Source organism: Trachinotus anak, unplaced genomic scaffold, assembly GCF_046630095.1.
Source record: "Trachinotus anak isolate AG129_WGS33_773 ecotype Australia unplaced genomic scaffold, CSIRO_AGI_Tana_v1 ptg000014l, whole genome shotgun sequence".
NCBI lineage: Eukaryota > Metazoa > Chordata > Actinopteri > Carangiformes > Carangidae > Trachinotus > Trachinotus anak.
In genome coordinates this window covers 4249240-4277201 of record NW_027273865.1, presented here as the reverse complement: position 1 = coordinate 4277201, position 27962 = coordinate 4249240, and the positions used below count along the sequence as shown (strand labels likewise).

The 27962-nt window shown below is 45.1% G+C and overlaps 1 protein-coding gene across 7 annotated transcripts; it reads left to right on the top strand.

Moving 5' to 3' along the window:
- Positions 1–18: 18 nt before the first annotated feature.
- LOC139631635 (diacylglycerol kinase delta) lies at positions 19–26801 on the top strand. 7 transcript variants are annotated; one of them, XM_071495971.1, is made up of 31 exons: positions 23–216; positions 3293–3403; positions 4495–4575; positions 9082–9186; positions 9277–9409; positions 9585–9691; positions 9781–9906; positions 10641–10743; positions 10874–11036; positions 11131–11239; positions 14050–14189; positions 14784–14868; positions 15226–15320; positions 15403–15502; positions 15728–16049; positions 16123–16287; positions 17453–17581; positions 17823–17919; positions 19398–19508; positions 19611–19707; positions 20117–20224; positions 20354–20467; positions 20553–20687; positions 21039–21211; positions 21647–21758; positions 21867–21959; positions 22243–22362; positions 23690–23807; positions 23929–24059; positions 24217–24316; positions 25177–26801. In XM_071495971.1, exons 1-30 carry the CDS (start codon positions 79–81, stop codon positions 24304–24306), a joined length of 3711 nt encoding a protein of 1236 aa, XP_071352072.1. In that variant the 5' UTR covers positions 23–78; the 3' UTR covers positions 24307–24316; positions 25177–26801. The 7 variants fall into 7 exon arrangements, with proteins under 7 accessions (XP_071352078.1, XP_071352073.1, XP_071352072.1 ...); XM_071495973.1 differs by lacking the exon at positions 23–216 and adding an exon at positions 569–665; XM_071495972.1 differs by lacking the exon at positions 4495–4575 and having other exon boundaries at positions 22–216.
- The last annotated feature ends 1161 nt before the right edge of the window (positions 26802–27962 follow it).

Below are 27962 nucleotides of genomic sequence, written 5' to 3'. Positions count from 1 at the left end.
TGCTATCACTGTGTTGTCCGGTCTCCGCCGCAGGGGGGCGCTCCCTCCCCTGGTCCTCCTTAGAGGTCTAATGGCAGGATGGCGGAGGCAGGGGGACCGGAGTCCGCCGCAGCCCGGTGCCCGGACGAGTCATCGGACAGCGAGCCGGAGCAGGAGCCCGGAACCCCGCAGAAACTCATCCGAAAAGTGTCCACATCCGGCCAGATCCGCAGCAAGGTAGAGAGGCGTTAAAATCCCGCCGTTTATTCACGCACATTTTCTGGGGGTCCGTGTCGGTTAACATAAAGCCCCGAGTTGTACCGATCTGTGTCGTGGACACAACGGTACACAGAACTCCTTACTTAAATCTTACAGTTTCATATTTCCTGCCTTAGTGGACCAATTCAATCTAATGTCCATTACCAGTAAAGATAATTTCAGAATACACAGAGGCCGATTTTTAATACGGCATATAGCAGCATACCAGACATAATCTTTTTTTTAAATTATAATTCATCTTTTATAACCAGTTTGACACGTTTTCCCCGTCGTCCGCCATCGTCCCCTTCCTGGTGGAGGAAGGGGACGATGGCGGTAGAGAGCAGTGCAAAGCATTTAAATACAGGAGCATTTCATTAAAGTCCGTGCTACTTGGTGGATGTGGATTATTCCGAAGTGAATAGTGGGTGTGTATGAACTTTGAATTACTTTGATCCTGGTTTGTATTTTGTACTTATTTTCTAATTTGGAGTTTAACTGTAAATCTGAGGGATTTTTAGCAGAGTTTGGAATCAGTCCTTCTAGCTGATCATTTTGGGGTAAGGGCCACAGCTGCTGAACTAACGCTTACAGTAAATGGTGTTTTGTGAAGTAGAATTAACAAACTCTTATTTTAAGTAGATATCCAGGTAACAACAAGTAGAGGAAACATTATTTAGCACCGGTTGTGAATTCTTCAGTCGTTATGTGTAGCTCCAAGCTAACCAATAAAATTAGAACCAGGATCAGTTCGGGGTCTGACACGGAGTCAGATCTTTGGCCTCGTGGAAAACGTGGCCTGGACACGGTTAATAAATGTAAATATACCACGGTGCCAAGGAAAATGTTGTTCCGAAGAAACCGGCAATTTAAAGTTAGGCTAACTCATGCTAACCGGAGGGTCTTAGGCCCGATGAAGAGCACCGCGGTTTCCCACCGAGCTGCGGTCAGAGGAGGGCTGCACTCTGGGGTGACAGCAGAGAACAGGTCGGGGGTTAGAAGCCTGTAAAACCGTTGCAAAAGCTCAACATGCTTGGTTGGTTGGTATGTTCATAACGGTCCGCTGAGCGTTATACCGTTACCCGTTCATTAGAGCAGACTGTCGGCGATTACTGAGACCGTGAACCGACACACAGCCAGCGCGGTTCAATGAAGCCTCACTGACAGGTAACAGGTGTTCTTACCTGCGGACCAGCATTAACTTTCACTAAGGCGATCGACCGTGTGCGGCCTTTTATGTCGCGCCAAAAGCTCGGAATTTTTATATCATCGAAATACAAAGGGACGGTGATGGAGAGTATCTCAGTACATTAACTGCACTGAAGTACACAGTGGAGGTACTTTTACTGCATGTACCTGACTGTTAAGATTCTGATCAATAACACAAAACTCAATCAACAAATTATCATTTATTAATTTGACTGCAACTAAAGATTATTGTCATTATTGATTAATCTGCCAATCATGTTATTTGATTAAATTTCAATCTATTAAAGAATGGTGAAAACCGATCATCTGAACTTCTTCTAGTCTCAGGTGGAATCTTCCAAAGTCCTGACCTGTCCAAAAAAACCTGACCTGTCCAAAGTCCTGATCTGTTCAAAGTTCTGGTCTTGTGGGTCAGAGAGAAGCAGAAAGTCCTTTGTTTGAGAGGCTGAAACATTTTGTCTTTATCTGTGTATGACGACGGCCTTAAAAGATTAATTAGTTATTAAAACAGTGTTGAGTATCTGACTAATCAATAACTTGACAAATTATGACCAATGTAATTCTGCCTTTACAGATGAGTGGATCAATAATTATGATCGGTTTTCTGTACTTTCAGAGACAAAGTCATGAATCATCAGGTTAATTGATAAAGAAAATAATTGTTAGTTTTGGCCCTAAACTGTAGTGAAAGAAGTTTTCAGTTTGGTAAATGACTTGAATAACAAAATGGTAGTTTTCTAAAAATAATAAATAAAAATAATCTGAGAAGTTTATAACAAATAAAATAACACATGAGACAACAGTCCCAGTGTTATTGTGGAGGGATGGTGCTTGTACATGGTGAGTGCTGGTATTTCTGTGAGGCCCTGAAGGCAGGAGCTGGTTGGCACTGGCCTTTGGTTCAGTTTCTATTTAAAGAGATTTCACAGTGAAAAACATGAGAATCAGAGTTTACACTGAGAGGGAGAGAGAGAGAGAGAGACAGAGACAGAGACAGAGAGAAAGGAAGAGAGAGAGAGACTCACTCTCTCTCTCTCTGGTTGTGCTGTGTGGTGACCTTTGACCTCTTTGACTCTGTCTCTCTGCTCACCAGGTGTTTTGTTATTAGCAGTTTATTTGTTGTCATGTGGTTCAGGTGTTTGACTGTGGACAGACTCTGTGGACCCTGATCAGTTTTAACATTTAGACCCTTCATGGTCCAGTCTGTGTTCTTAAAGATCAGACTGTAGAACCATCTGTCACCAACAGAAACAGCTGAGAACAGTCACCTGCTGTCATGTGAGTCCAGAAAGATCTGAACCCAGAGATCCAGGCCCACCTGGACCACATGGCTCTGGACTGGTAATTTGCCTTTATTAGATAGGAGTGAAAGGAAAGGGGCAGAGAGAGGGGGAATGACATGCAGGAAAGAGTCGGGTCGGTCAGGGGTCGGGCTCACTCTGAATATACTGATTATTCACAAACTTGATCCAGAGACTGAACTGAACTTATGAATGAGTTGAGATCCTCTAGAGAGAAGATGTCTCACTCTTTTTGTTGTATAGTGGCAACAAACTAATTATAAACTGGTTCCTGTTAGTTGTAAACTGGTTCCTGTTAGTTGTAAACTGGTTCTTGTCAGTTGTAAACTGGTTCCTGTCAGTTATACAATGGCTCCTGTCAATTATAAACTGGTTACTGTTAGTTGTAAACTGGTTACTGTTAGTTGTAAACTGGTCCGTGTTAATTCTAAACTGGTTCGGGTTAGTTATAATCTGGTTCCTGTTAGTTTTAAACTGGTTCCTGTTAGTTGAAAACTGGTTCAGTGCTATGGCTCATATCATTTTAAATCCTCTCTGTGTTTCAGACTGTGTTGAAGGAGGGAAACCTAATGAAACAAACCAACTCGTTCCAGCGCTGGAAGAGACGATACTTCAAACTGAGAGGGAGGACTCTGTACTACGCTCAGACCGCGAAGGTGACTGCCCCCCACTCCGGTAGAAGGTAGAGGACAGTTGTGGCAGGGCTGACCTCAGGTCTGTTTCAGGAGTCCCACAGCCAGTCCGTATAATAATTTAATAATATGGTCAATAAAACATTGATTCTATCAATCAACATCAATATCTACAGTACAAGTGACAAAGTGATTAAATGACCAACAGTTAGCTCACTGTGATATAAGACAAAAAGTCTGCAAAAACAGCGTTTTTTCTTTTTGTTTTGTTTGTTTGAAAATCTATAGATAATCAATTACCAAATTAGTTGCTAATTAATTTTCAATCACCTGATCAATTCAACTACTGTTAAAGTATTGTTGAAGTAAAGCTGAAGTGCAGTGAAGTAAATTGAAGTTCTGATGAGGTACAGTGAAGTTCTGATGAAGAACAGTTGAAGTACAGTAAAGTACTGTTGACATACTGTTGACATACAGTTGACTCACAGTGAAGTACAGTGAGGTACAATTGAAGTACAGTTGAAGGACAGCAACAGTGCTGTGCAGTTAAGTATAGCTGAAGTACAGTTGAAGTACAGTGAAGTACAATTGAAGTGCAGTTGAAGTACAATTAAGTATACATGAAGTACTGTTGAAGTACAAATGAAGTACAGTGAAGTGCATTTAAGTACAACTGAAGTACAGTGTAGTACAGTTAAGTACTGTTGAAGTACAAGTGAAGTACAGTGAAGTCTAGTTAAGTACAACTGAAGTACAGTGAAATATAGTTGAAGTACAGTGATTTGCTGTTGAAGTACAATGAAGTGCAGTTAAGTACAGGGAAGTACTATTGAAGTACAGCTGAAGTACAGTGAAGTATAGTTGAAGGACAGTGAAGTACAGGTGAAGTACAATTGAAGTACAGTGAAGTGCAGTTAAGTACAGTTGAAGTACAGTGAAGTGCAGTTAAGTACAGTTGAAGTACAGTGAAGTTCAGAGAAGTATAGGTAAGTACAATTGAAGTACAGTGAAGTACTGCATTAGTGGTGGTTTACTGTGCTCCATAAAGGGGACAGACTGATCCGGATCCAGTCTTCAGGTCTGATCTGAAGTGTGTTTCCTGTCTCTGTCTCCAGTCGATAATCTTTGATGAAGTGGATCTGACTGATGCCAGTGTCGCGGAGTCCAGCACCAAGAACGTGAACAACAGCTTCACTGTGAGTCCAGCTTCAGCCTGAACCTGAAACAGCAGCAGTCCACTTCCGACTGAGCCTCTGTTCCTCTGCTCACTGTCAGTCCTCACAGCTGTGTGGTTGTGGGCTTGTTGTGTCAGGTACAGGTGGGGCATGAAATACAGTCCAGGAAGTCCAGTTTGAGAACGAGATTAGGGTTCTGGAGTGTTTTATTGTAGAGGGCCTCCACCAGCCTCAGAAGAACAGATGACATTTCATTGGTGTGAGGCTAATTAAAGCTGCTGAGTCATCAGAGTCAGTGTGAGTCTCTGAGACCACATCAGGACCAGTGTGATTCTTTATCATCAAACTGTAACAGCAGGTCTGGATCAACACTGCCTGCACTGTTCTCCATTAGTCCAGACCAGAATCCAGTCCTCACATGAGACGGAGACCTACCATTAAAAACAGTAAGCAATAATCGATGATCAAAATATCTGTGGTTTGTGTCGACAACTAATCGATCAATCGACTAAACGTTGTGGCTCAGTTACTGAGCTCATTCACAGTTTTACAGATGTCTTTTTGAAACGGTGGTTCATGATGTTACTGTCTGATACCGACCTGTGGACCTGCTGTTCACTGCAGGACAATAATCATGAGACAGTTAAAACACACAAATGACTCCAGCAGTAAAAGCTCCTGATGATGACGTCTTCACTGTTTCCTTCTGATCGTCTTATTTTGGTAAACTTCACTTCCTGTCAGTGAGGCTGCAGTCAACCTTGATGTGTATTTATAGAGACTGGGGGCTGTTTAACAGCAGGGTGTGGTTGTGTGTGTGTGGTTGTGTGTGTGTGTGTTTGTGTTTTAATGGTCAGACTGCATCAGACTGTGAACATGTGACAGTGTATTTATAGCAAACTGAGTGTGTGTGACGCTTTTATTAGCTTCTCATAAACTACAGCTGCATTCATCTGACTGTGTATGTGGTGAAGTTAGGTTTAGGTTGTGATGGTTAGGTTTAGTGTTGGGGGTTAGGGAATGCATTATGTCAGTGAGTGTCCTAACAAAGACAGAAGTATGAGTTTGTGTGTGTGTGTGTGTGTGTGTGTGTTAAAGACTATACACACTGATGGTAAACACGTGTGTTTGTTCACACTATCTCAGGGCGTCTTCTTCTTTTGTGTTGGTTCTCATGATCCCCCTCCCCCTCTCCACAGAGGGGCGGGGGGGGTCGACATGATGACAGACAGGAAGTAGCTTGAGTCATATGAGAGGATGTGGGAGGGGCTAGAGAGCAGAGAGAGGGAGAGGCAGTAACAGAGCAGCAGACGAGCGACAAACCATCACATCAGACTGAAGACCAGAACCAGGTCTACTCCAGATCTGACCCCCCTTGATCAGGGCTCTGACCTGGACAGTGTGACTTGGAACAGATTCTAAAGTGGATTTTTTGTGATAAGCCGTGACCTGGAGTGGTCTGAACCCTCCAGAGCTGGTTTGGGGTTTAGGACTGTTTGTGTGTTGGAGGAAGGTTTTCAGACACGGTAAGACAGTTGATCACACTGTTTGAACGGGGATGGGTTTTCATACCTGATCTGGATCAACATCAGTACAAGATGACGGTCAGGAGGTCAGAGGTCGTCTGTGTTTCATGAATGTGTCATGTAGACAACTGGTGGTTGTTCAGAGTGAGAGGTGGGTGGAGCTGTGGCAGCTCAGTTTAAATACAGTCAGACTGACAGGTGTTAATATTCAACTTCCACTCTGACGGCATGTTTTATCTCATCCACTGTTGTTTGTTTTACCTGATATTACCTCTTATTACCTCTCTCAGTCATAGAGAGAGAGTTGAAATCAGCAAACATTTGGTATTTTTGCCTGCTACGACTGAAAGGATTAATTGAGTGTCACAATAGCTATAGATGAATTTTCTGTCTATGGACTAATTGGAGAACCTTGGAGCAGAGTCAGAGTAGACTCAGAGTCAGAGGTGAGTCAGAGTAGAGTCAGAGCAGAGTCAGAGTAGAGGGGAGATAGGAAAGAATGAAACGAAATGTTAGGAATGATGTTGAGAGAGTGTGTGTTGTGTGTAGTTGTGTGTTAATGTGAACCTGTGTGCAGCTTAGTGTATTTATGTGTTTGTGTGTAGCTGTGTGTACTTGTGTGTTAATATTTAGCTGTGTGCAGCAGTGTGTAGGTGTGTGGTAACAGTGGTTACTTCAGGCTCCATCTGGTCTTCAGACCATCACATGCTGAGCTCAGAGATGAAGTTCTGTAAATATTGGCTCTTTATTTCCAGTAACACCAGTTCAGCTGCTTTGTCTGTTGGTTGGTGGAGCTGCAGGCTGAATGTGACGTCACCTTCAGGTTCACTCCGACAGAGTCCAAACACAGACAGTCTGAGACGTTGTTGTTCTGTCGTAAGTTTCAACCCCAAGCAGCAGAACAGATCTTTTTAACGGAGCAGCTCCTCTCTGCTCTGCCTGCAGCCAATCAGATGTCAGACCATTCACAGTCCAACCAATGATGGAGCCTCTCTAAAGTACAGCAGGACACCTTTAGGGCTTTTCAACTGCAGGACCTGAAGTCGGGTTCATTTCTACATCAGACGTCATGAAGTGCTTCACAATAAAAAACACAACATGAAATTACAGTCGGAAGAGGAACAGAAAGTAAAACAGAGGCTGGAGCCAGAAACAACCAACAAGTCCTGATCAGAACTCAGTACAGACTTAACAAGAGCCCTGATAACCTGTAACCTGCATCTTCCTCCTGAACCTTTGAGTACCATAGTAGTGTTTGGTATAAGTTATTATTGTGGGTCCACTGTTCAATGTTCAGTTCTGGGTTGAAGGATCTGAAAGTGAAGACGCTTTCAAAATAAAACCACCAGTTTTTATTGTTCACTTTACTTCATCCAGTATTTGCTGTGACCCCCTTTGCCCTTAAACCAGTTCCAGTCTTGAACACCTGCTCACACTTCTTTAGGTTCTTGTCAGGTAGGTTGTTCCAGGATCTTGGAAAACCTGCCACAGTTTTTCATGTGATCCCAAACTGTGTGTTTGTACTCATTGTCCTGCTGCAGGATGAATCTGGACCAATCAGACCCCTCCTGATGATGATGATGATGATGATGATGATGAAGAGAAGTCTGAACATCACACTGTACTGACATGACAACATGGTCTGTTTGGTTGGACAGTGAAGTCTGTGGTAGTGGGACAGACAATACCAGAGAAATCCAGATCCTTGCTGGGACTTGTGTCCAGACCAGAGGCCTCAGTCTGCTTCAGATAGACTCAGATTGGAGACAGTCAACAGGACTGTGAGTACCAGTGAGACCTGGTCCAGTCCAGGCTGAGTAGCAGATGAATGAGGTTAAAGGTTTATCAGACATGAAACTCTGCTCAGAGCTTCATTGCCTGCAGACAGGAAGTTATCAGAGCTTCATCACTTCCTGTGTGAACACATGGAGGAATAATCCCAGTCTCTTAAAAACAGAGGGTGCCGGCCCTCGATGGGTTCTGTTCATCCATCACGATTCAGACTGTAGGGTCAGTTTTCAGGAAGTCCGGTTTGATCCGGTTTCTCTGTGATAGGCCTCAGTTATGCTCCATCGTTGTTATTATTACTTCTTTAGTCCACCTGGAGGAGCACCTGTGCATGTGGTGCCCTCACAGCGCAGTGACCGTGCAGACACGACAAAGTGGAGGGTAGACTGATGTCCACACAGAGCCTAACGTAGACCTTCTGGTTTAACACTGGATTAACTGAATGAGGGTCTGGACTTTTTAAAATACCCTGAACATGGTCTGACCTGAAGCTGAAGTACTCAGATACTGTACTCCAGTAAAAGTACTAATACTACACAGTAGAAATGAGGAAAACGCATTAATAAAGGAGATGGTCTCTGATCTCATCAGATTGTTTGTTTAGTTTTAAAAAATTCAGGAAGTAGAATCACAGTGACCCTGAGCTCAAGTAATAAATGCTCACATCTGAGACACTGTTTGGTTTTTGATGATTGATTATTATTAATAATAATATAACAGTATATTCTGTTAACTATTGATTAATCGACTCATCAGCTTTATTTGTTATGATGGTGACTTCATCTGAATCTGTAAAGTAACTGCATGAAAAGAAAACCCTCAACTAAAGTACAAGTACCTCAAACACAGCGTTTGTACTTCAGAGCAGTGCTGTGTGTGTGTTTGTGTGTGAGTGTGTGAGATCATTTCTTGTGAGTGGGTCTATTTCTGTCAGTGTGGGAACAGAAGGTTCATTGTGGAGCAGCTGAACAGGAAGTGGAAGTCCATGTCTGTTTCTGTGGGAAATACACACACACACGCACTCACACACACTCATGCTCTGTGTGGGTTTCTGGGTTTCATATAATCAGAACAATTAACTACATGTTTTAACTACACAACATGAGAAGTAAATAGTGAAGATTAATCTACCTGTGTGTGTGTGTGTGTGTGTGTGTGCGCGTGCGTGCGTGCGTGCGTGCGTGTGTGCGTGTGTGCGTGCGTGTGCGCGCAGGTCATTACCCCCTGCAGACGTCTGATTCTGTGTGCAGACAACAGGAAGGAGATGGAGGAGTGGATGGCCGCGCTGCGCAGCATCCAGAACAGACAGAACTATGAGGTCTGTGTGTGTCTGTTGTGTTAACAGTGTGGCTAGCAGTGCGAGCCCCTAATACCACCTGCTGACTGTGTGTGTGTGTGTTTATTCCAGTCCACCCAGTACAGCATGGACCACTTCAGCGGGATGCACAACTGGTATGCTTGTTCTCATGCCAGACCGACATACTGTAACGTCTGTAGAGAGGCTCTGTCAGGAGTGACATCACACGGCCTGTCTTGTGAAGGTACACGCACACACATACACACACACGAGCAGAGAGGAGATCCTCACAGCGATGTGGACACAGATTTATTGAATAATATTTTCTCCCGGTGAATCAGTTTTTTCAGTTCATCAGCTGGTTTAATATGAAAACAGGTAATCGTGCGTGTGTGTGCACGCGTTTGTGTGTGTTACAGTGTGTAAGTTTAAGGCCCACAAACGCTGTGCAGTCAGAGCCACCAACAACTGTAAATGGACCACACTGGCTTCTATTGGGAAGGACATCATCGAGGATGAGGACGGGGTGAGGTCACATGATCAGGAATATTTTGTTCTAATTAAACAGTGTCACCTGACCCCTGACCTGACCTCTGACCTCTGCTCTCTTCTCAGGTGTCGATGCCTCATCAGTGGTTAGAGGGGAATCTCCCGGTTTCGGCTAAATGTAACGTCTGCGATAAAACGTGTGGCAGCGTCCTCCGCTTGCAGGACTGGAGGTGTCTCTGGTGTAAAGCCATGGTGAGACAAAGACCAGGGCCAGAGACTATAGTGAACTGTGTCCTCCAGATGTCCTCCAGGTCCTCCTCCTCTCCTGCCCTTGATATGTCAGTCACAGTCAACCTGCTCCTGTTTTAATTAGCTCTTCTCCCAGTCCTGTCATATTCAGTCTCGTTAACACCCACTTAAGAGCTGGTTAACATAACAGCTGATCAACAGCTGGTTAACTTAACAGCTGACATAATTCATTTTCTGTATTTATATAAATATGTCTTCTGTCTATAGAATGAAGACATAAATCATCACTGTGTGAGAGGATTTTATTTTGTAATGACCCAACACTTCCTGTGGGAACTGTTACTGAATTAATGTCATTGGACGGATTATAATCTAAAAAATGAAATCGTCTTCAGTTAACTTCATCTGCATTACATCCTCCTGCTTGTACTGTGAGTCAACAACAAACCAACCTGAGACTGACAACAGAAAGACAACAGACCAACCAGAGGCCGACAACGGACCAACCAGAGACCGACAACGGACCAACCAGAGACCGACAACAAACCGACCAGAGACCGACCACAGACCAACCAAAGACCAGCAACAGACCAACCAGAGACCGACAACAGACCAACCCTAGCCCTAACTGTGACATCACTAGAACAAGCTACACATAAATTAGCTGCTAAACACCTTTTTACATGCAGGCAGAGGTGTGTTGGATTTCTATCTCATGGTGTCCCTCTTTCCTGCAGGTGCACTCAAGCTGTAAGGAGCAGCTGTCCTCTAAGTGTCCTCTGGGTCAATGTAAAGTGTCTGTCATCCCTCCAACTGCGCTCAACAGCATCGACTCTGATGGTGAGGGACCTAAAGACATCTGATTCTACTGAGTCCTGCTGGTGTTTTTCACTTTTGTGGCCACTTTAACTACAGCACCAAACAGATCACCACCCCTGAGGTGAATACGAATTGTCTGCTGTGTCCTCAGGTTTCTGGAAGGCGTCATGTCCTCCATCCTGCACCAGTCCTCTGCTGGTGTTTGTCAACTCTAAAAGTGGAGACAATCAGGGCGTCAAGTTCCTGCGACGCTTCAAACAGCTGCTGAACCCAGCACAGGTGTTTGACCTGATGAACGGAGGACCACACCTAGGGTGAGACACACACACAGACAGACAGAGTGTGTGTGTTTAATGTGTTTCCTATGAATCGGTTTATGTGAACACATGAAATCTGTCTCTCTGTCAGGCTGCGGTTGTTCCAGAAGTTTGATACGTTCAGGATCCTGGTGTGTGGAGGAGATGGCAGCGTTGGTTGGGTTCTGTCAGAGATTGACGCCTTAACGCTGCACAAGCAGGTACACACACACACACAGACACACGCACACATACATGCACACACACTGGCCTTTCTACAGTTGTGAGGAAAGTCATTGACATGATGGAATCCCTAGCTCCTTACCCTAACCTGAACCTCATTCTAACTTCACAGTGTAGAAATGTGCTTACAAGATAAAAAAAGTCCTCACAAGGTAGAAACGCCCTCACCGTGTAGAAATGTCCTTACAAGGTAAAAATGTCCTCACAGGGTAGAAATGTCCTCACTGTCTCACCTGCTGACACCTGATGAGCTTTGGCTGTTGTCCGTCACAGTGTCAGTCAGGACACCGATCTGTGCACCGAACAGTGTACTAACATGTAACATGTAACTGGCTTCACTCCAGACTTCAGTTACACATGTAACTACAGTTCTATGATTCATGTATGTAACAGCTAGATTTCCAACATCTGTGTCAGTTGGATGGAGTGCAGGATGATCACCTGAATCACCTGACAATGACAGTTTAATACCAATAACTGACTAACTCTAAAGCTATTCTTCATAGCTCTATGGGCCCCTGAGATACAGGTCCATGTCTGAAACAGACTGCTCCATCAACAGCTTCCCCTGCTGCTCCATCAACATCCTGGCGACCTTTAGTAACAATAATCTGTATTTTCAGAAGCAACATTAATGCAGCTGAAGTGTGAGATTGGCACTGTTTGCGGTTATTTCTCAGTAGTAAATAATAACAGAAGTTCTTCACAGGCTCTCAGAGTTGGAGGTGACTGGGTTTTGGACTGTTGGTCGGACAAAACCAGACTAAGAACTTTACTGTGATGTGATTACTGTGTAGGAAGAGGAAAAACATTCTCACATCTGAGAGGCTGCAACCAGAGAAAATGTATCAGTTATAAATGATCAAAATCTCGTCAGATGCATGCCTCGCCTGCCCTTGTTGCTCCCCTGTACCACACTCCAGATACCACATGACACTAGGGCTTTGAGGGGCACGTTGGGGGGCACAGGACTGCCCACTGTCTTGCTATTGTTGTCGCGCTGCTTCTCAATTGTAATTGCACATTAGATATGAAACGGCACTCGGGCCTTGGGGGGCGGGATAGGGCAGGTGAGACTCTGCCGTCTACCAGTGGAGGAGTACCCATGCCTCGGTTGCTCCCCCAATTTTAATACACCTTAGTCATCCACACTGTCCACAAGCCATATGACACTAGGGCCCTGGGGGTAGGGAGGGGCAGGTAGGACTCAACCGCCTACTAGGAGTGGGGCGCCAATGCCCTGACTGCTCCCCCAATTTTAATGCACCATACTCACCCACACACCCAACTCACTCACTCACTCACTCGCACATGCACACCCACACATGTACACCTTGCACCCTCACCAGATGGGGGGTAGGACGAGGGTGGCTCGAGGGACCCCCCTGTCTATCTGTCTCTGGTCCCTTGTGGACTTTGCGGGGAGCCTGCCGTGTGGGGGGAGAAGATCCATTGTGGGGGCGTCACAGGTGGCCCTGGTGGGAGTGGGCAGCCTCCTCTCGTGGGTGGCGGGCAAGATGGGGGCCTGGGCCGTGCTGCGATGGTTTGGGATCCCAACGAGTAATCCGGGCAATTCTGGGGTGATCTGGGCCCTACTGGCGAATTTGGGGGATTGGGTTTGGGGGGGCCCTCTGTGGGCCTCCTAGCACTGGGGGCTGTCGCCTCTGTACTCCCTCGCAGGCTCTACTATGGGTTGGGCATGTGGCTGTCGTGGGGGCATGCTGCCTCAGGTCCTTGGGCCCTGGGGGCGGCTGGGAGCCTGGGTGGCCTGGTTTCCGGCTGCTTGTGCCTTTGGTCTGGGGGGGGCAGTGTTACTGCAGCCCCCACATCAACTACCCACCACATCCAATGATAAATTGGTCCGCACTTACACATGCATACACACATACACGCATACACAAACATACACACACACCTACCCCTCCCCTCATACATACACACGCACATACACATACACATGCAGAGTGTCTAATGATTAATGATTATAGAGTGACTATAAATGTGGATTTGGTTAGTTATTGGTCCAGTTATCCTAATAAAGTTAAAATATGCGGCAGGAAGAGTATCCCATACTCCTCCTTCGCAGTGTAAATTTGCCCCAACAACACAAGGCATCCAGACCACTCATACTGCTTGCCTATAGTACCGGGACAGGACACACAAAAAAATCTTGTCAGATCATTTTGTTGATGGGTTAATTGATTAATCACCTGTTTCAGCTGTAGTACTTTTATTTTTGACATGTTTGCACTTCAGTTGATCCTAAAAACTTTTGTAGATGTATACTTTTAGTACAGGAGTTTCTTGTTGTGAATGTGAGCACCCACACGTTGTCGTGCTCTGTGAGGCTGCTTCTGGCTCTGAGTGCTCCCTCTATAAACTGAATGAGTTTAGTGTGAGCTCTGATTGTACTACAAATGTGGTGGTGACCCATGGTCCCTGAACATAAAGACTGGAGATTGAAACGATCATGTCAAGTTCACCTGTCAATCAGTCAGTGTGGGGGCAGGGCTTTGTATAATCTTTCAGGAGCTGGGCAGAGTCTGGATCACTATTATGAAAATAAACAGATTTTTTTAATCTAAGCACCTTAAAAACCTTAGTGTTTGGTTCAGTCTGCAGTGGGCTTCCCCTTCAGAGTCCTGATTTAGTCAGAGCTGAACATACTTCCACTTCCTGAGGATATCCTTATCTCTGATGTGGAAAATGAATGGAAATACAACTCATTATCACTGTAGCATATGAAATGAGGCATGTTGTTAATTTTGTTGTTGTGTCTCTGTTTCAGTGTCAGCTGGGTGTTCTTCCTCTGGGGACTGGGAATGATCTGGCCCGGGTTCTGGGCTGGGGTTCAGCCTGTGATGACGACACTCAGCTGCCTCAGATACTGGAGAAACTGGAGAGGGCCAGCACCAAGATGTTAGACAGGTATTATGATGTCACACAGGTGACTGGCTATAAGAACACCTGTGTGTAGTGGCAGTATGAACAGTATTTAATGTTCAGATGACTGTGGTAGTGATGGAACTACTGAGAAACAGCTGTTTGAAGCCACCACCTGCTGAGCACCAACAGCAGACAGAGTCAGTCAGAGAGCAGCTGGTGGAGACCAAGCACTGAGCTAAAAGAGCAGGAACACTGGACTGAGACTGATCAGGTGACACCACAACACATGGATCATCACCTGTCAACATGTCAGTGTTAGAACAACTGTCATTATTCAGTGAGATGTGTATTTGAGTCTCAAATGTGATGAAACGACTTCAGTGAGGAAACCCTTGATGTCCCTGGATCATGAGTCAGTTTGGTGAAGAGAACTGGTTCTGAATTGGAACCTGTTCTAAATGTGTAAGAACCAAGGATCTGACTGTTCTTTTTGATTTTGCTCACCAACATAACAGGTAAAGCTCCGTAACTTCAGTCAGATGTTCAGAGCAACGTGTGACTGTTTCTGTGATCACATCAACAGGAACCTTCACTTGAAACCCTAAAAACAGCTGTTTTTCTCTCCTCCTGCTGCAGATGGAGCATTATGGTCTACGAAACCAAGTTTCCACGGCAACACTCTGCCTCCACTGTCACAGAGGACTGCAGCGACGACTCAGAGGTAAGAGGAAGTGGCATCGCTTCCTGCTCTTTTCCACTTCAGAGTGCAGTGAGGATGTAGAAAAAGTCGCAAGCTAGCAACTCAGGAGCACACCTGTTTCTGAAACATTCGACAGATAAACTGGAACAATAGATCTGCTGTGGATCATTCAGCTCCTGTCACATTAACTTGGATCCAGTTTGTCTCAGTCTCAGTCAGTGGTTTAACATGAACACAGACAGGCGCTCAGTGTCTGCTTGTTTATAAAACCTATTAAAAACCAACACAAGGGAAAAAGTCCATCTGGTTGTAGATTAAGAAAATGTTTTGGGCCCTTACAGACAGTACTAACCCAGGTCTTTGTGTCCTCGTATCCAGGTTCAGCAGATTCTGACATATGAGGACTCAGTGGCTGCTCACCTGTCCAAGATCCTGACCTCAGACCAGCACTCTGTTGTCATCTCCTCCGCAAAGTACGTCTGACTGTTGTAGTCTGACTGTTGTAGTTTGACTGTTGTCGTCTGACTTTTTCAGCTACTGACTGTTTGTGTTCAGGGTTCTGTGTGAGACGGTGAAGGACTTTGTCGCTCGTGTTGGTAAAGCTTACGAGAAGAACACAGAGAGTTCAGAGGAGTCAGAGGTCATGGCCAAGAAGGTACAACTCTAATGTATCTACTGTTTCTACTGAGTCCTGTTTCTACTGTGTCCCGTTTCTACCAAGTCCTGTTTCTACTGTGTTATGTTTCTACTGAGTCCTGTCTCTGCTGTGTCCTGTCTCTATTTCTACCGAGTCCTGTTTCTACTGAGTCCTGTCTCTGTTTCTACTATGTCCTGTTTCTACTGAGTCCTGTTTTTACTGTGTCCTGTGTTTCTGTCTCAGTGTGGCGTCCTGAAGGAGAAACTGGACTCTCTGTTGAAGACTCTGAACGAGGAATCTCAGGCCTCCACCGTCCTCCCCCCGGTGCCTCCCCCCACCATTGCTGAGGAGCAGGAGGATGTTGAAGGAGTCATACTGCCTCCCCCTCTCCATCCTCCTCCTCCTCCTCCTCCTCTTCATGCCCCCCCAAGCTCCGCCCCTTGCTCCCCACGTACCAACACCTCCTCCTCATCTGCAGCCATCTTCAAGCCCAGAGAGCAGCTGATGCTGAGAGCCAACAGTCTGAAAAAAGCCATCAGACAGATCATCGAGCACACGGAGAAAGGTCCGCACGACTCAGTCTTCACATGTACAGCATTTTAGGGAGGACATTATTAACCCTGTCCCGTGTTCTCCAGCTGTGGACGAGCAGAACGCACAGACTCAGCAGCAGCAGGTTTTCTCTCTGAGTCGAGCCGAGGAGGAGGAGGGCCTGGTGGAGGAGGAAGAGGAGGAGGAGCTGGAGGAAGATAAGATGTCTCTGCACTCATCCTACAGCACCAAACACCGCAACACACACAGAGGTGGGAAACACTGGTACTGCCACTACACCTGCGAGACTTGTCTCAGGTGTGAGGAGAGAGTGTTGTCACTCTGCAGTGTCAAACAGGATTGGTTTTATAAAGCTTGTTGACTGCAGAGTCACAGCTTCATCAGTCACAACTGACTCAATGTCACAATAACAGGAAGTGATGTGCTTCCCAACAAACATGAGCCCAGTCGGTCAGATGGTGGCACTGTAATGAAAGGCCAAAAAGTTTTGGAAAGGCCACGCCCCTCACGGTGTTTGTCCAATTGACTTAAGATTTGACACAGAAATCCAGCTCAATGTGCTCTAAAAAACACTGTTTTTAAATCTCTTCCAGAACTGTAGGTATGAGTTCTCCTACACTGGAGGTCATTCTTGGACCAATCACAAACTGTGTAAACTTGTTGATATCTATTTAGTTTTCAACATATTGGCAAGTAAACTTCAGAATGGGCAGGGCTTAGCAGGAAATTAACCATTTGTCCAATCATCACAAATCTTGGTGGATATAGGTCCACTGAAGCATTTGAGCCTGATCCATAGGAGGCGCCACAAATCCCAGAACTGTGTAGAAGCTCGCCAGTTTAGCTGAACATGATCTGGGGCCAGTATTAACCAAAATCTGAAGTGTATTATTGATTGATTGGTACATGTGAGTGTGGCCTGCTGTATATTGCTGCTTCCTGACTAAACTCACTGGAGACATGGAGAGCTGTCTGAGGGCTCACATGGTGGCGCTATGAGTTCAGTGATTAAACTTCAGTCACGATGTGGATCTAAAAACCACTGTTACTGATGTGGCTGCTGAGGCTCAGGTGTGACTCTGCCTCATTAGAATATTTATATTTGACTGTTTTCATTATCAATGAATCTGCTGATCATTTGCTTGAGGGATCGATTAAATCTTTTCATCTCTTAAACAACAGAAAACTGAAACATGGCTGTTAGAGAATCAGACCTGATGTCATCAGATGTTTGATCTGTTTCATTTTTGGTTAAAGAGACTAAAATGATTATTCAAGTATCAATAGTTCCAGATTGATCCAAATAAATAATATATTAGTATGTATAAATATATGGTGATGATTGACACGTCACTTAAATAAAAACAGAGTCTGGTATATCCACCTGTCTGTTTGTCTTTCTGTCTGTCTCTTCAGTCAGTAAGACACCCTGTGAGAAGCTGATCAGTAAAGGCAGTCTGTCATTGGGCAGCTCTGTGTCACTTCCTGTGCAGACCGGAAGCAGGGAGAACATGCCCATGCTCAACACAAAGATCCTCTATCCTGGTAAGATGCTCTCAGATCAGTGTTCTCATGCTGCGTTCCCACAGTCAACACATCAAGAACATCAGCAGCACATTGATTAGTCCTAATGCTAAGCTAATGCTAAGCTAAACTTGTAGTCTCAGTAGATACACAGAGTGAATTAGCTTCTGTTGTTGTGTTGCACATTTGTATAACTGAGTAAAACCAAACAGCTGAACAGACTGTATCAGAGCTCTGTGTGTGTGTGTTTGTGTGTGTGCAGGTCTCAGAGCAGGTATCTCAGGCTCTCTGTCCAGCAGCTCTGTCATCAGTCGACTGCTGGTGAACGCCGACCCCTTCAGCTGTGACCCTGAGAACATGTGAGTCTGTCTCTAAGTCACCTGTTGTGTTTCTGTTGTGTTCAATTCAATTCAATTCAATTCAAATTTATTTGTATAGCACCAAATCATAATATACATTATCTCAAGGCACTTTACAGGGTAAGACCTTACTTTGTTACAGAGAAAAACCCAACAGTTCCCACAAAGAGCAAGCGCTTGGCGACAGGGGGGAGGAAAAACTCCCTTTTAACAGGAAGAAACCTCCAACAGAACCGGCTCAGGGTGGGCGGCCGTCTGCCTCAACCGGTTGGGTTTAGGAGGAGAAAGGGGGGGGTGGGGGTAGGAGAGAGGAGAAAAGAGAGAGAGAGACCAGAAAGAGCTGTGTAGGTAATGATGTTATCAATAATAATGACAGATTGCAGTGGTTAATAGTAATGATGAGTAGTGGTGGATCTGGATCTTACTGCTCCAGAGGCAGAGATACCTGCAGAATGAGGACAGAAAGAGGGAGAGAGAGGAGAAGCACAAACTACGGGAGAGAAAAAAAAATACAAAGTTAATGGCACAAAGTAGTTGAGAGAGTGAGAGTGAGAGTTTTAAGCCTGATCTTAAAGGTAGAGAGGGTGTCTGCCTCCCGAACCCACACTGGGAGCTGGTTCCACAGGAGAGGAGCCTGATAGCTGAAGGCTCTGCCCCCCATTCTGCTCTTACAAACTCTGGGAACCACAAGTAGACCTGCATTTAGAGAGCAAAGTGTCCTATTGGGAAAATAGGGAAGTATAAGCTCTCCAAGGTACGATGGTGCCTGACCATTAATGGCTTTGTAGGTGAGGAGGAGGATTTTAAATTCTATCCTGGATTTTACAGGGAGCCAATGCAGAGAAGCATTGTGTTTCTGTTGTGCCTCCGTTGTGTTGTGTTTCTGGTTGTGTTTCTGTTGTGTTTGTGGCTGTGTTTCTGTTGTGTTTTTGTTGTGTTGTGTTTCTGTTGTGTGTCTGGTTGTGTTTCTGTTGTGTTTCTGTTGTATTTCTGTTGTTTTTTGGTTGTGTTTCTTTTGTGTTGTGTTTCTGTTGTGTTACTGTTGTGTTTTTGTTGAGATAAACCAGACGTCAGCTGAAGGATGAACCTGCTCGGTCGGTTGTTCATCAGACCTCGTCAGACTGACTGAAGTGTGTACAGTGATAAAACACCTTCATCAGAGTCAGAGTAGAAACACTATGACGCACAACATGTCTCTGCGCACAGGCCAACATCAGACTGCAGGAGCAGATTAACATATTAATGACTGACAATCATCTCAGGAACTATTGTAACGATGTTACTCATCCAAACAAACAGAAAGCAGACAGTGTGTGTCCTCCCATCTGCTGTGATATCTCTGGGTGTGTTACATCATCTTGGACAAGGCTGTCAATCACTGAGCAGTACACACTCCATCACCAGCTCCTGTCTGTAAATAAGTTGTTAATTACCTGTTTAATTAAGACTAACCCCGTAGTGTGTGTCTGTCTCTGCAGGGACTGCTACACTGAGAAATGTGTCATGAACAACTACTTTGGAATTGGACTGGACGCGAAAATTTCTCTGGACTTCAACAACAAGAGAGACGAACATCCAGAGAAGTGCAGGTCCAACAGACAGTCCTCATGTCCTCATGTCTTCATACTGACCTCACACAGACTGGGACACGTCTGAATTAATCTCCTGTTTGCTTGATTTTATATTTTCAGGAGTCGCACCAAAAACATGATGTGGTACGGAGTCCTGGGAACCAAAGAGCTGCTCCACAGAACCTACAAGAACCTGGAACAGAGAGTTTTGTTGGAGGTGAGACGCAGAACAACCTCAATCTATCAAATACTGCACATCTGTCTCTGCACAGTATGAAAACTGACCAGTATCAGCTGATCATAAATGATCAATATCAGTGCTAAAAAAATGTGATTGCAACATCACAGATAGACAGACAGATAGACAGATACTTGATTGATCCCGAGGGGAAGCGTGCTGTTGTTGTCACAGCTGTACAGATCATTACAGACTAAATATTTAAATGTTTCGTTATAAAGTGAGATAAATCTGATATCAGGAGATAAAAATCTGAATTAATAGTAATGTTAAGACGACCTGATAATGTGACATGTCCAACAGGACCACAGGATACAACTGTGAGTAAGTGTGTGTGTGTGTGTGTGTGTGTGTGTGTGTACGTGTGTGTGTACGCGTACGCGCGCAGTGTGATGGGCGTCCCATCCCCCTCCCCAGTCTGCAGGGTATAGCAGTGTTGAACATCCCGAGTTACGCAGGAGGAACCAACTTCTGGGGAGGAACCAAAGAGGATGATGTAAGACCTCGACCTGTCAATCGACCATCATCATCTTTCCACCCGCCTCCTCTACCTGTCTGTCTGGTACTGAGCAGTGTTAGGTGATCAGTGATGTCATCACCCTGCCTGTCTCTCTCTCTCTGTCAGACGTTCACTGCTCCGTCCTTCGACGATAAGATTCTGGAGGTGGTAGCGGTGTTCGGCAGCATGCAGATGGCCGTGTCCCGAGTCATCAACCTGCAGCACCACCGCATCGCACAGGTACAGATACACCGTCCTGTCTGTCTGCCTATCTGTTTGTCCATCCAGCAGTCTGACTGTCTCTTCCCCCGTCTCTCTGTCTCAGTGTCGGACGGTGAAGATCACCATTCTGGGCGATGAAGGCGTGCCGGTTCAGGTGGATGGGGAGGCGTGGATCCAGCCTCCAGGTTACATCAAGATCATCCACAAGAACCGAACCCAGACCCTTACCAGAGACCGAGTGAGTACTACAGCCAAGGGGGTGTGTTTGGCTCAGGTCTGAGGTTTTTCAACCACTCAGCTGAAACTGGTGCAGTCCAACAGTCCTGCATCACACAGAGGTGTTTCTAATTTCAGTCTGTCTCACCTGTCTTCACCTGTCTTCACCTATCTTCACCTGTGGAGGTGGTTTCATAAAGTGAATTATTGTGTAACAGAAACACGGGGTGATGAAAACGTTTCCTTGTGCACCTCATGTCATCAAAGTTCATTAAAACATTAAACCAGAGTAAAACACAAAGAGCAGACAGACCAACAGCTGTGTTGCCTTCAGGTGTCATCACAACAGTGGTTTCCACATCCTGTGTTTCAGGCGTTTGAGAGCACCCTGAAGTCGTGGGAGGACAAACAGAAGTGTGAGTTTCCCCGAACTCCTCCCCATCAGCCCCCCCAGCCCCCCCTATCCTCCCAGCCAGAGATTGTCTCTGAGGAAGAGGCCTTACTCGTCAGTGAGTTCGGTCAGGCAGCAGGAGCGCTCATTCACAGGTAAACACAGGGTTAACATCGGGGGGATTCCTCATCACTTATTAATTATCCTCTGTTATTATCTATTGATTTGCTTTTGTAAATAAATTCAGGTGTGTAATTATTTACACATACACACACACACACACACACACACACACACACACACACACACATATACAGTATGTATTTCAGAGCAGAAACACTGAACTGTAACAGAATCTGAAAGCCATTATTATTTATATTCAGGTTTTATATGTAAATATTGACATCATAACAGACAGAGACAATATCTCTCATGTTGTGACCCAGTGATGAATTCAGATGAAAACGGGTTTTAGATTTGTGCTAAAATCAGTGGACATTTTGTTAGTTATTGATGACTGATATGAATGACTAATATGAAGATATAATATAGATCATACGAATATAAATGTTCTTTGTGTGGTGTTTCAGTATCCGTGAGGTTGCTCTGTCTCACCACAGTATGGAACAGGAACTGGCTCATGCTGTCAACGCCAGCTCAAAGGCCATGGACGTGGTCTACGCCAACTCCAAGAGCTCTGGGGTATGAGTCACAAGTCTAGAGTCTCTGCTCTGCTGTCCTGTCCAAACAGTACCTGTACTTCCTGTCCTCCAGATAAAGGTCTGAGGTCTTATCTCTGTCCCCGTCCAGGCTCTGAGCTGCAGTGTGGTTGTTCACATGGTCAGTAACGTCAAAGCTTTACTCAGTGAGACTGAGCTGCTCCTGGCTGGAAGGATGTCCATGGTAACTGTCTCCCTCACTTCCTGTATTTTACTGTAGAGAGCTCTCCAAGGTAACTGTCTCCTTCATTTCCTGTATCTTACTGTAGAGAGGTCTCCATGGTAACTGTCTCTTTAAATCACATCACTCAGACTCAGCCTGACCTTCAAGTCACTGCCTGTCCATTCTGAGTTCACAGATTTCACACTGAGATCATTTAGTATTTCTTCCTTTAGTTTAGTCCTGGTCCTGGTCTGGTCCTGGTGCACGTCCTGGTAATGACAATTGTGTGTCTGTGTGTCTGCAGCAGTTGGATCCTCCACAGCAGGAGCAGTTGAATGCAGCTCTGAACTCTGTGGCTCAGCAGCTCCGTCGGCTGGCTGATGTTCCCTGGTTGTGTCCCATCATCGACCCCTCAGACCACGAGGTAAACCATGACTCTCTTAGTACTGCCAGTAATCCTACTATCAAACTGAACCGGAGTCCTGGACTGAACCAGTGTCTGAGGTCACTGAGGTAACTTCAGGTTTAACTATGATGGTGGTTCACTTGTTACTGGGGTAAATCACCATGGTAACTGATGCTGAACTCCTAACCTGTCAACAGCCAAACTACTGACTAATCAGGTCACTGTACAACTTGAGTCATCATGTCTACAGGATCTTGACAGGGACAAAAGAGTTGAGAATAAAGTCTAATAATAAACATCAGTAGATGTTTGTATAGATCAGTGGATGTTCTGCTGTTGGAGTCTTTCCATGTGTCCACTCCACTCCACAACATCATCAACATCATCATCATCATCAGAAACTTGATGATGATTCATCTTATTTACAGTTTATCCTCAGTCTGACTTTAATCAGTAAATTACTTACACTGGTTTATTCTAGTCGTGTGATCATGTTTTTGAATTTCACCTGATGACATCATTATGACTGAACTCCCCCTGCAGGTCTCACAGTTTCTCCTCAGATCGCATTAATACTTTATTCAAGGTTCTGATGGTGATAATGTTCATTATTAAAAACTCTTCCTCTCTCACATGAACTCACTTGTACCTGGACAGGTGAACCAGAATTACCTGAACCAGGTGATAACCAGCTTCATAGTCCAGGTGATCATGTCAATGTTAGGTTCAGTTAACAGGAAGTTATCCTAGCTTTGTTGAACCTGCTCTGTGGCCTCTGGTGCTGGTCCAGGTGAACTCCTTTGTGCAGGTTGTAGGATTCTCACACATGCTGGAATGTGTCCTTTTATAAAATTACACAACACCTCAAAATATCCTGGAAGACAATGAGATGTTCTGAAGTTTAGATGTGTGACATGTTTACAAGAAGGTTTCCGTAGCACTGTACATGTTGATGTTGTCACAGTCTGAAGGTAAAGACTAGTTTCTGAGTCCTGAGTGTCTGGGCTGTGATCAGGTTGGATGTGATCTAGAATTAAAGGACACAGCCTCCAGCATTCCCCACTGTCCCTGATGAAACAGGTCAGGTGATCTCAGTATTTATCCTTTATTAAGTGTGAGGCCCAGAACCTGGTTCAGGACACAGACACAGATACTTAACATGTCCTGGTCTAAATCACCTGGAGACACTGAGATCTGCCGCCAGAGGGAGCTGTAACAACAGGAAGAGAGGCTGAGTTCAGCTCAACACAACCACATTTCACAGGTCCTGTCTGTCTCTTTCTCTGTCTGTCTCTGTCTCTCTCTCTCTCTCTGTCTTTCTCCCTGTCTGTCTTCTTGTCTTCAGGGTCCTCTGACGGACTTCTCCAAGCGCAGTCGTAGTGCTAAGTTTCGTCTCGTCCCAAAGTTCAAAAAAGACAAAAACAACAAGAACAAGGAGACGTGTGCTACTCTCTCACTGCCAGGTAAGCTCTCTCTACCTGTCTCTCTCTGTGGTCTCTGGCTCATCACTGCTCAGGGTGTCTGTAGTTTCTCTGTGCAGGGGTGTTTCCTGTCTGTCTGAACCACTTTCTGTCGGTGTCTCAGTTCAACAGTGGGGGACAGAGGAGGTGGGGGCGTGGCTGGACTTCCTCTGTCTCACTGAGTATAAGGACATCTTTATCGGACATGACGTCCGCGGAGCCGAGCTCATCCACCTGGAGAGGAGGGACCTGAAGGTACTATCACTTGCTCTCAGTGCTAACTGCTAACTTACTGCTGCATGGAGGACTCACTGCATGATGGATAATGTTGGATTGATGGACGTATGAAAGCTTTGTCTCTGTCATTCTGTACATCCTCCGATAATTTTGTGTGTGTGTGTGTGTGTGTTAGGACCTGGGAGTAACGAAGGTGGGTCACATGAAGAGGATCCTGCAGGGCATCAGAGAGCTGAACAGGAACAGCAGTGCAAGCGAGGCCTGACTGTGTCCAGGTTAGTGAGTCTGCAGGATCTGTCTCTGTGCTGATTCAGGTTTTTATTTCCATCATATGCATGTATGTTCACCTTAGTCTGACTGTGTCAGCAGATACACATCTGTGAAAAACCTACGAGTGAAAGATCTGGATAGACCTGAAGACAAGAGAGCTCACTGTGAAGCAGTTGTTGCGGACTCACACTGATGAAGCAGTTGTTGCAGACTCACACTGATGAAGCAGTTGTTGCAGACTCACACTGATGAAACAGTTGCAGACTCACACTGATGAAACAGTTGCAGACTCACACTGATGAAGCAGTTGTTGCAGACTCACACTGATTAAGCAGCTGTTGCGGACTCACACTGATGAAGCAGTTGTTGCGGACTCACACTAATGAAGCATTTGTTGCAGACTCACACTGATGAAACAGCTGCAGACTCACACTGATGAAGCAGTTGTTGCAGACTCACACTGATGAAACAGTTGCAGACTCACACTGATGAAGCAGCTGCAGACTCACACTGATGAAGTAGTTGTTGCAGACACACTGATGAAGCTGCTGCAGACTCACACTGATGAAACAGTTGTTGCAGACAAACTGATGAAGCTGCTGCAGACTCTCACTTGTTGCTTGATGCAGGTTGTAATCAGTAGAACTGTTTCTTTTGTGTTTCTGGTGTGAAAGTGGAAAACAACTTCTTGTTGGTCTTTGTTGGTCATTTCATAATTCCAAACATGTGTTTTACATCATATTCTGTTTGAACTGTAAAGTTCTGATCAAAGCTGATCAAAGTTCTGGCTCCAATGACACCAATACCAAACCCAGATCTAATCCTGGTCTCAGTTCACTGATCTGAGTTGTTCTTGTTGTTGTAGTGACCACTGCCTGCTCTCCTCCTACCTCTGTTGCTATCGACCACCCCATCCACCTGATCTGACACCTGATCCTGGACCAGAACTGGCTCCAAGACAACATATGTGATGATTCACTGTGACAGGACCAGGACCAAGGACCGGGACACATTTTGTCTCTGCTGAGTGCTTCCTCAAAGTGAAACCTCCTGTGAAAGAAATAACCAAACAGATGATCCGTTAGTGCCTTGTCATCTCACTCACCGACCAATCAGAAGACCAGAGCCATATACAGATAGAGCTGAGCCACTGGAGAGTGGCTGACAGATCAGATCGAACATCAGATCAGATCAGTGACTGGTCCTTGTCCACAGAGTCACTTTACACTGTGAAAACAGTATCCATGATAACAGCTTGTTTCATCAGTGAGTTACGACAGCTTACTTTGTGTTTTTATTACAGACATTGCTCCCTGATGATAATGATTTTTCACCACAGACTTTCAGCTGTGAACCTGTGAAGAACTTACCTGACTGTGGTGCAGTGGTCTGGATCAGGACCACTCCACAGAAACTGCTCTGGGACTCAGACTGAATGTCTTGTTAAGATGGAGGAGTTTTGTAGTGACAGATTTTCACTGACTCAGCTGATGACACCTATGTGAATACCTGGGTTTAGTCCTGCAGGTAAACAGCCCACGTGACACTGAAGGCTACACTGTTGAAATTGTTCCCAGGTCTGTTGATCTTGTTTTCACAGCTTTGTGAGAATTTAAAATCAGTGTTGAAAGGAGTTGAAGTGCAGTCATGTTCAGAGAAGAGTTTGATTCTTGAACAGGTTCATGTCCACGTCAACACAAAGACTTTAGGTAAAAGGACCAGTGACGAGTGTCGGCCTGAAAACCCTCAGAAGAGACTCTGAGATTCACATCACACAGGGACTAAAAACTGTTCCTGGATCCAGCAGAGTCAGTTTCAGCTCTCTGCGACCCACCTGTCATCAGGCTCAGAACCTCCACTGGTCCCTGACATGTTGGACCAGGATGCAGGAGAACCATTTTAAACATTTGAGCAGCTTCAGAGGAACGTTTACCAGAACAGTTTTATGTCCCCAGTGTGGGACACCTGGGGATGGACACCTGAGGGTCTTCCCTGCTGACCAGGTGGATGCAGACTGAACTGACCTTTGTATTAATCACATATTTATTTCTTGTATCAAGTGCAGCTGGTGTTTAGAGTCTTGACGAGGGGACGTCAGAGAGACGGACCTGAACCATTCAGGTGGTCTGACAGAGGCCCTGCAGTGACAATCCAGTCAGTCAGTGACACGTCCAGATGTTTGAGGGTCCAGATGTGTCAGAGTCCAGATGTTTTAGGGTCCAGATGTTTCAGAGACAGGATGTTAAATTTCATTCAGTTTCGTCGCAGTGAAACCTTTTGTCAGATTTATCTTTGACCTGTTGAGATGAACCAGTCGGAACTCTGCTTGATCTGGTCTGGGTCTGGATCAAACTACAGCTGATATGTCAGTGGTAAGTTGATGATTAATCTTTGATGCTGGTTTCTCTGCGTCTCTGGACACTTCAAGGGGCAGGTCCAGCCTGATTCTGTTCACTCAGCACACACACACACACACACACACACACACACACACACACACACACACACACACACACACACACACATATACACACACATCATATGTGTTTGGTGTTGATTCATTGTTGTGGTGTTAGTGGAGGCAACTCCTCTGTGATGTGAATCAAGTTGTTTCTTTATTAAAATGTTACAACGCCCTTTAAAACACATTGGAGGAGTTGGACCTTCATCAGCACACGAGGTGGACTCAGTGCAGGTGATCTGAGCTGGATCAGCAGCTGGTTCCAGGTCAGTGGAAGTGAAACAAACAGCTGTCATCAGCTGATTCCTGTTAAACATGAAACTTACAGATGGACTGAGATAAACCAAAATCTATCAGACGATGCCTTAAAGGTCCCATTGATCACATATCTGCCATCAGACCTCAGCCTCACTCTGCTCGGTGTCAAACAGGAAATATATTTTATTACTTAATGAACAGTTGCTGCCTTTAGTCACTCTGCCTCACGACACTCACTGTGTTTCTGAAACTGCGACATGAGAAGTACTGAGACTGACATCATCGTAATTTTAGTTGAATTCAAGTGGTTGGATTTCAGTTTTATTTGTGCACAATGTGGAGAAGATCATACACTTATTGAACAAATTATCTTGATCATGTTGTGGGTATCTTCATCACGTGTAAACAAGGTAAAAATCGTTATGGCATGCATCAAGATATCCTCTCCTGTTTTGTATGTTGTTCACAGAAGATTCATATCCTAAAGTTACCACCTATAAATGTCTTCAGGACTTTGGAGGCTCAGTGAGAAGTTGATATTTTAGTTTCGAAACTGTCTTTGTCAACTGCATGATCTGAACAGATGTAACTGCAGCAGAGACCATGTAGGTGTTTGACAGGTGTTGTTCAGTTTGTGTAGAGATATCACTCATAGTGTTTTTAACACCTGTTAGCTTCCCACAGCATTGTGCTGCATTCAGACCATATTTACATTTCTGACCCAAAACAGATGTGTTGGTGAGACACATCAGTGACCGAGTGCCTTGCTCAAGGGCCGGGGTTCATCCTCTGCTATTTGTCCTACATATTAAACATCTACAGTGAACCTGTTGTCTCTGATTCATCCTGTGTATTTATTAGATAATTTATGCATTAACAATGATACTGTATGCTGTCATACCTCTGTGTGTACATATGCCCCCTGCAGGGCT

Excerpts from the sequence above, each read along its gene's own strand:
- LOC139631635 (XM_071495971.1), top strand. The coding sequence starts at position 79 with ATGGCGGAGGCAGGGGGACCGGAGTCCGCCGCAGCCCGGTGCCCGGAC. Across the intron at positions 3,404-4,494 it reads ACTACGCTCAGACCGCGAAG|TCGATAATCTTTGATGAAGT; the intron begins GTGACTGCCCCC and ends CTCTGTCTCCAG. Across the intron at positions 19,509-19,610 it reads GAACATCCAGAGAAGTGCAG|GAGTCGCACCAAAAACATGA; the intron begins GTCCAACAGACA and ends TTATATTTTCAG.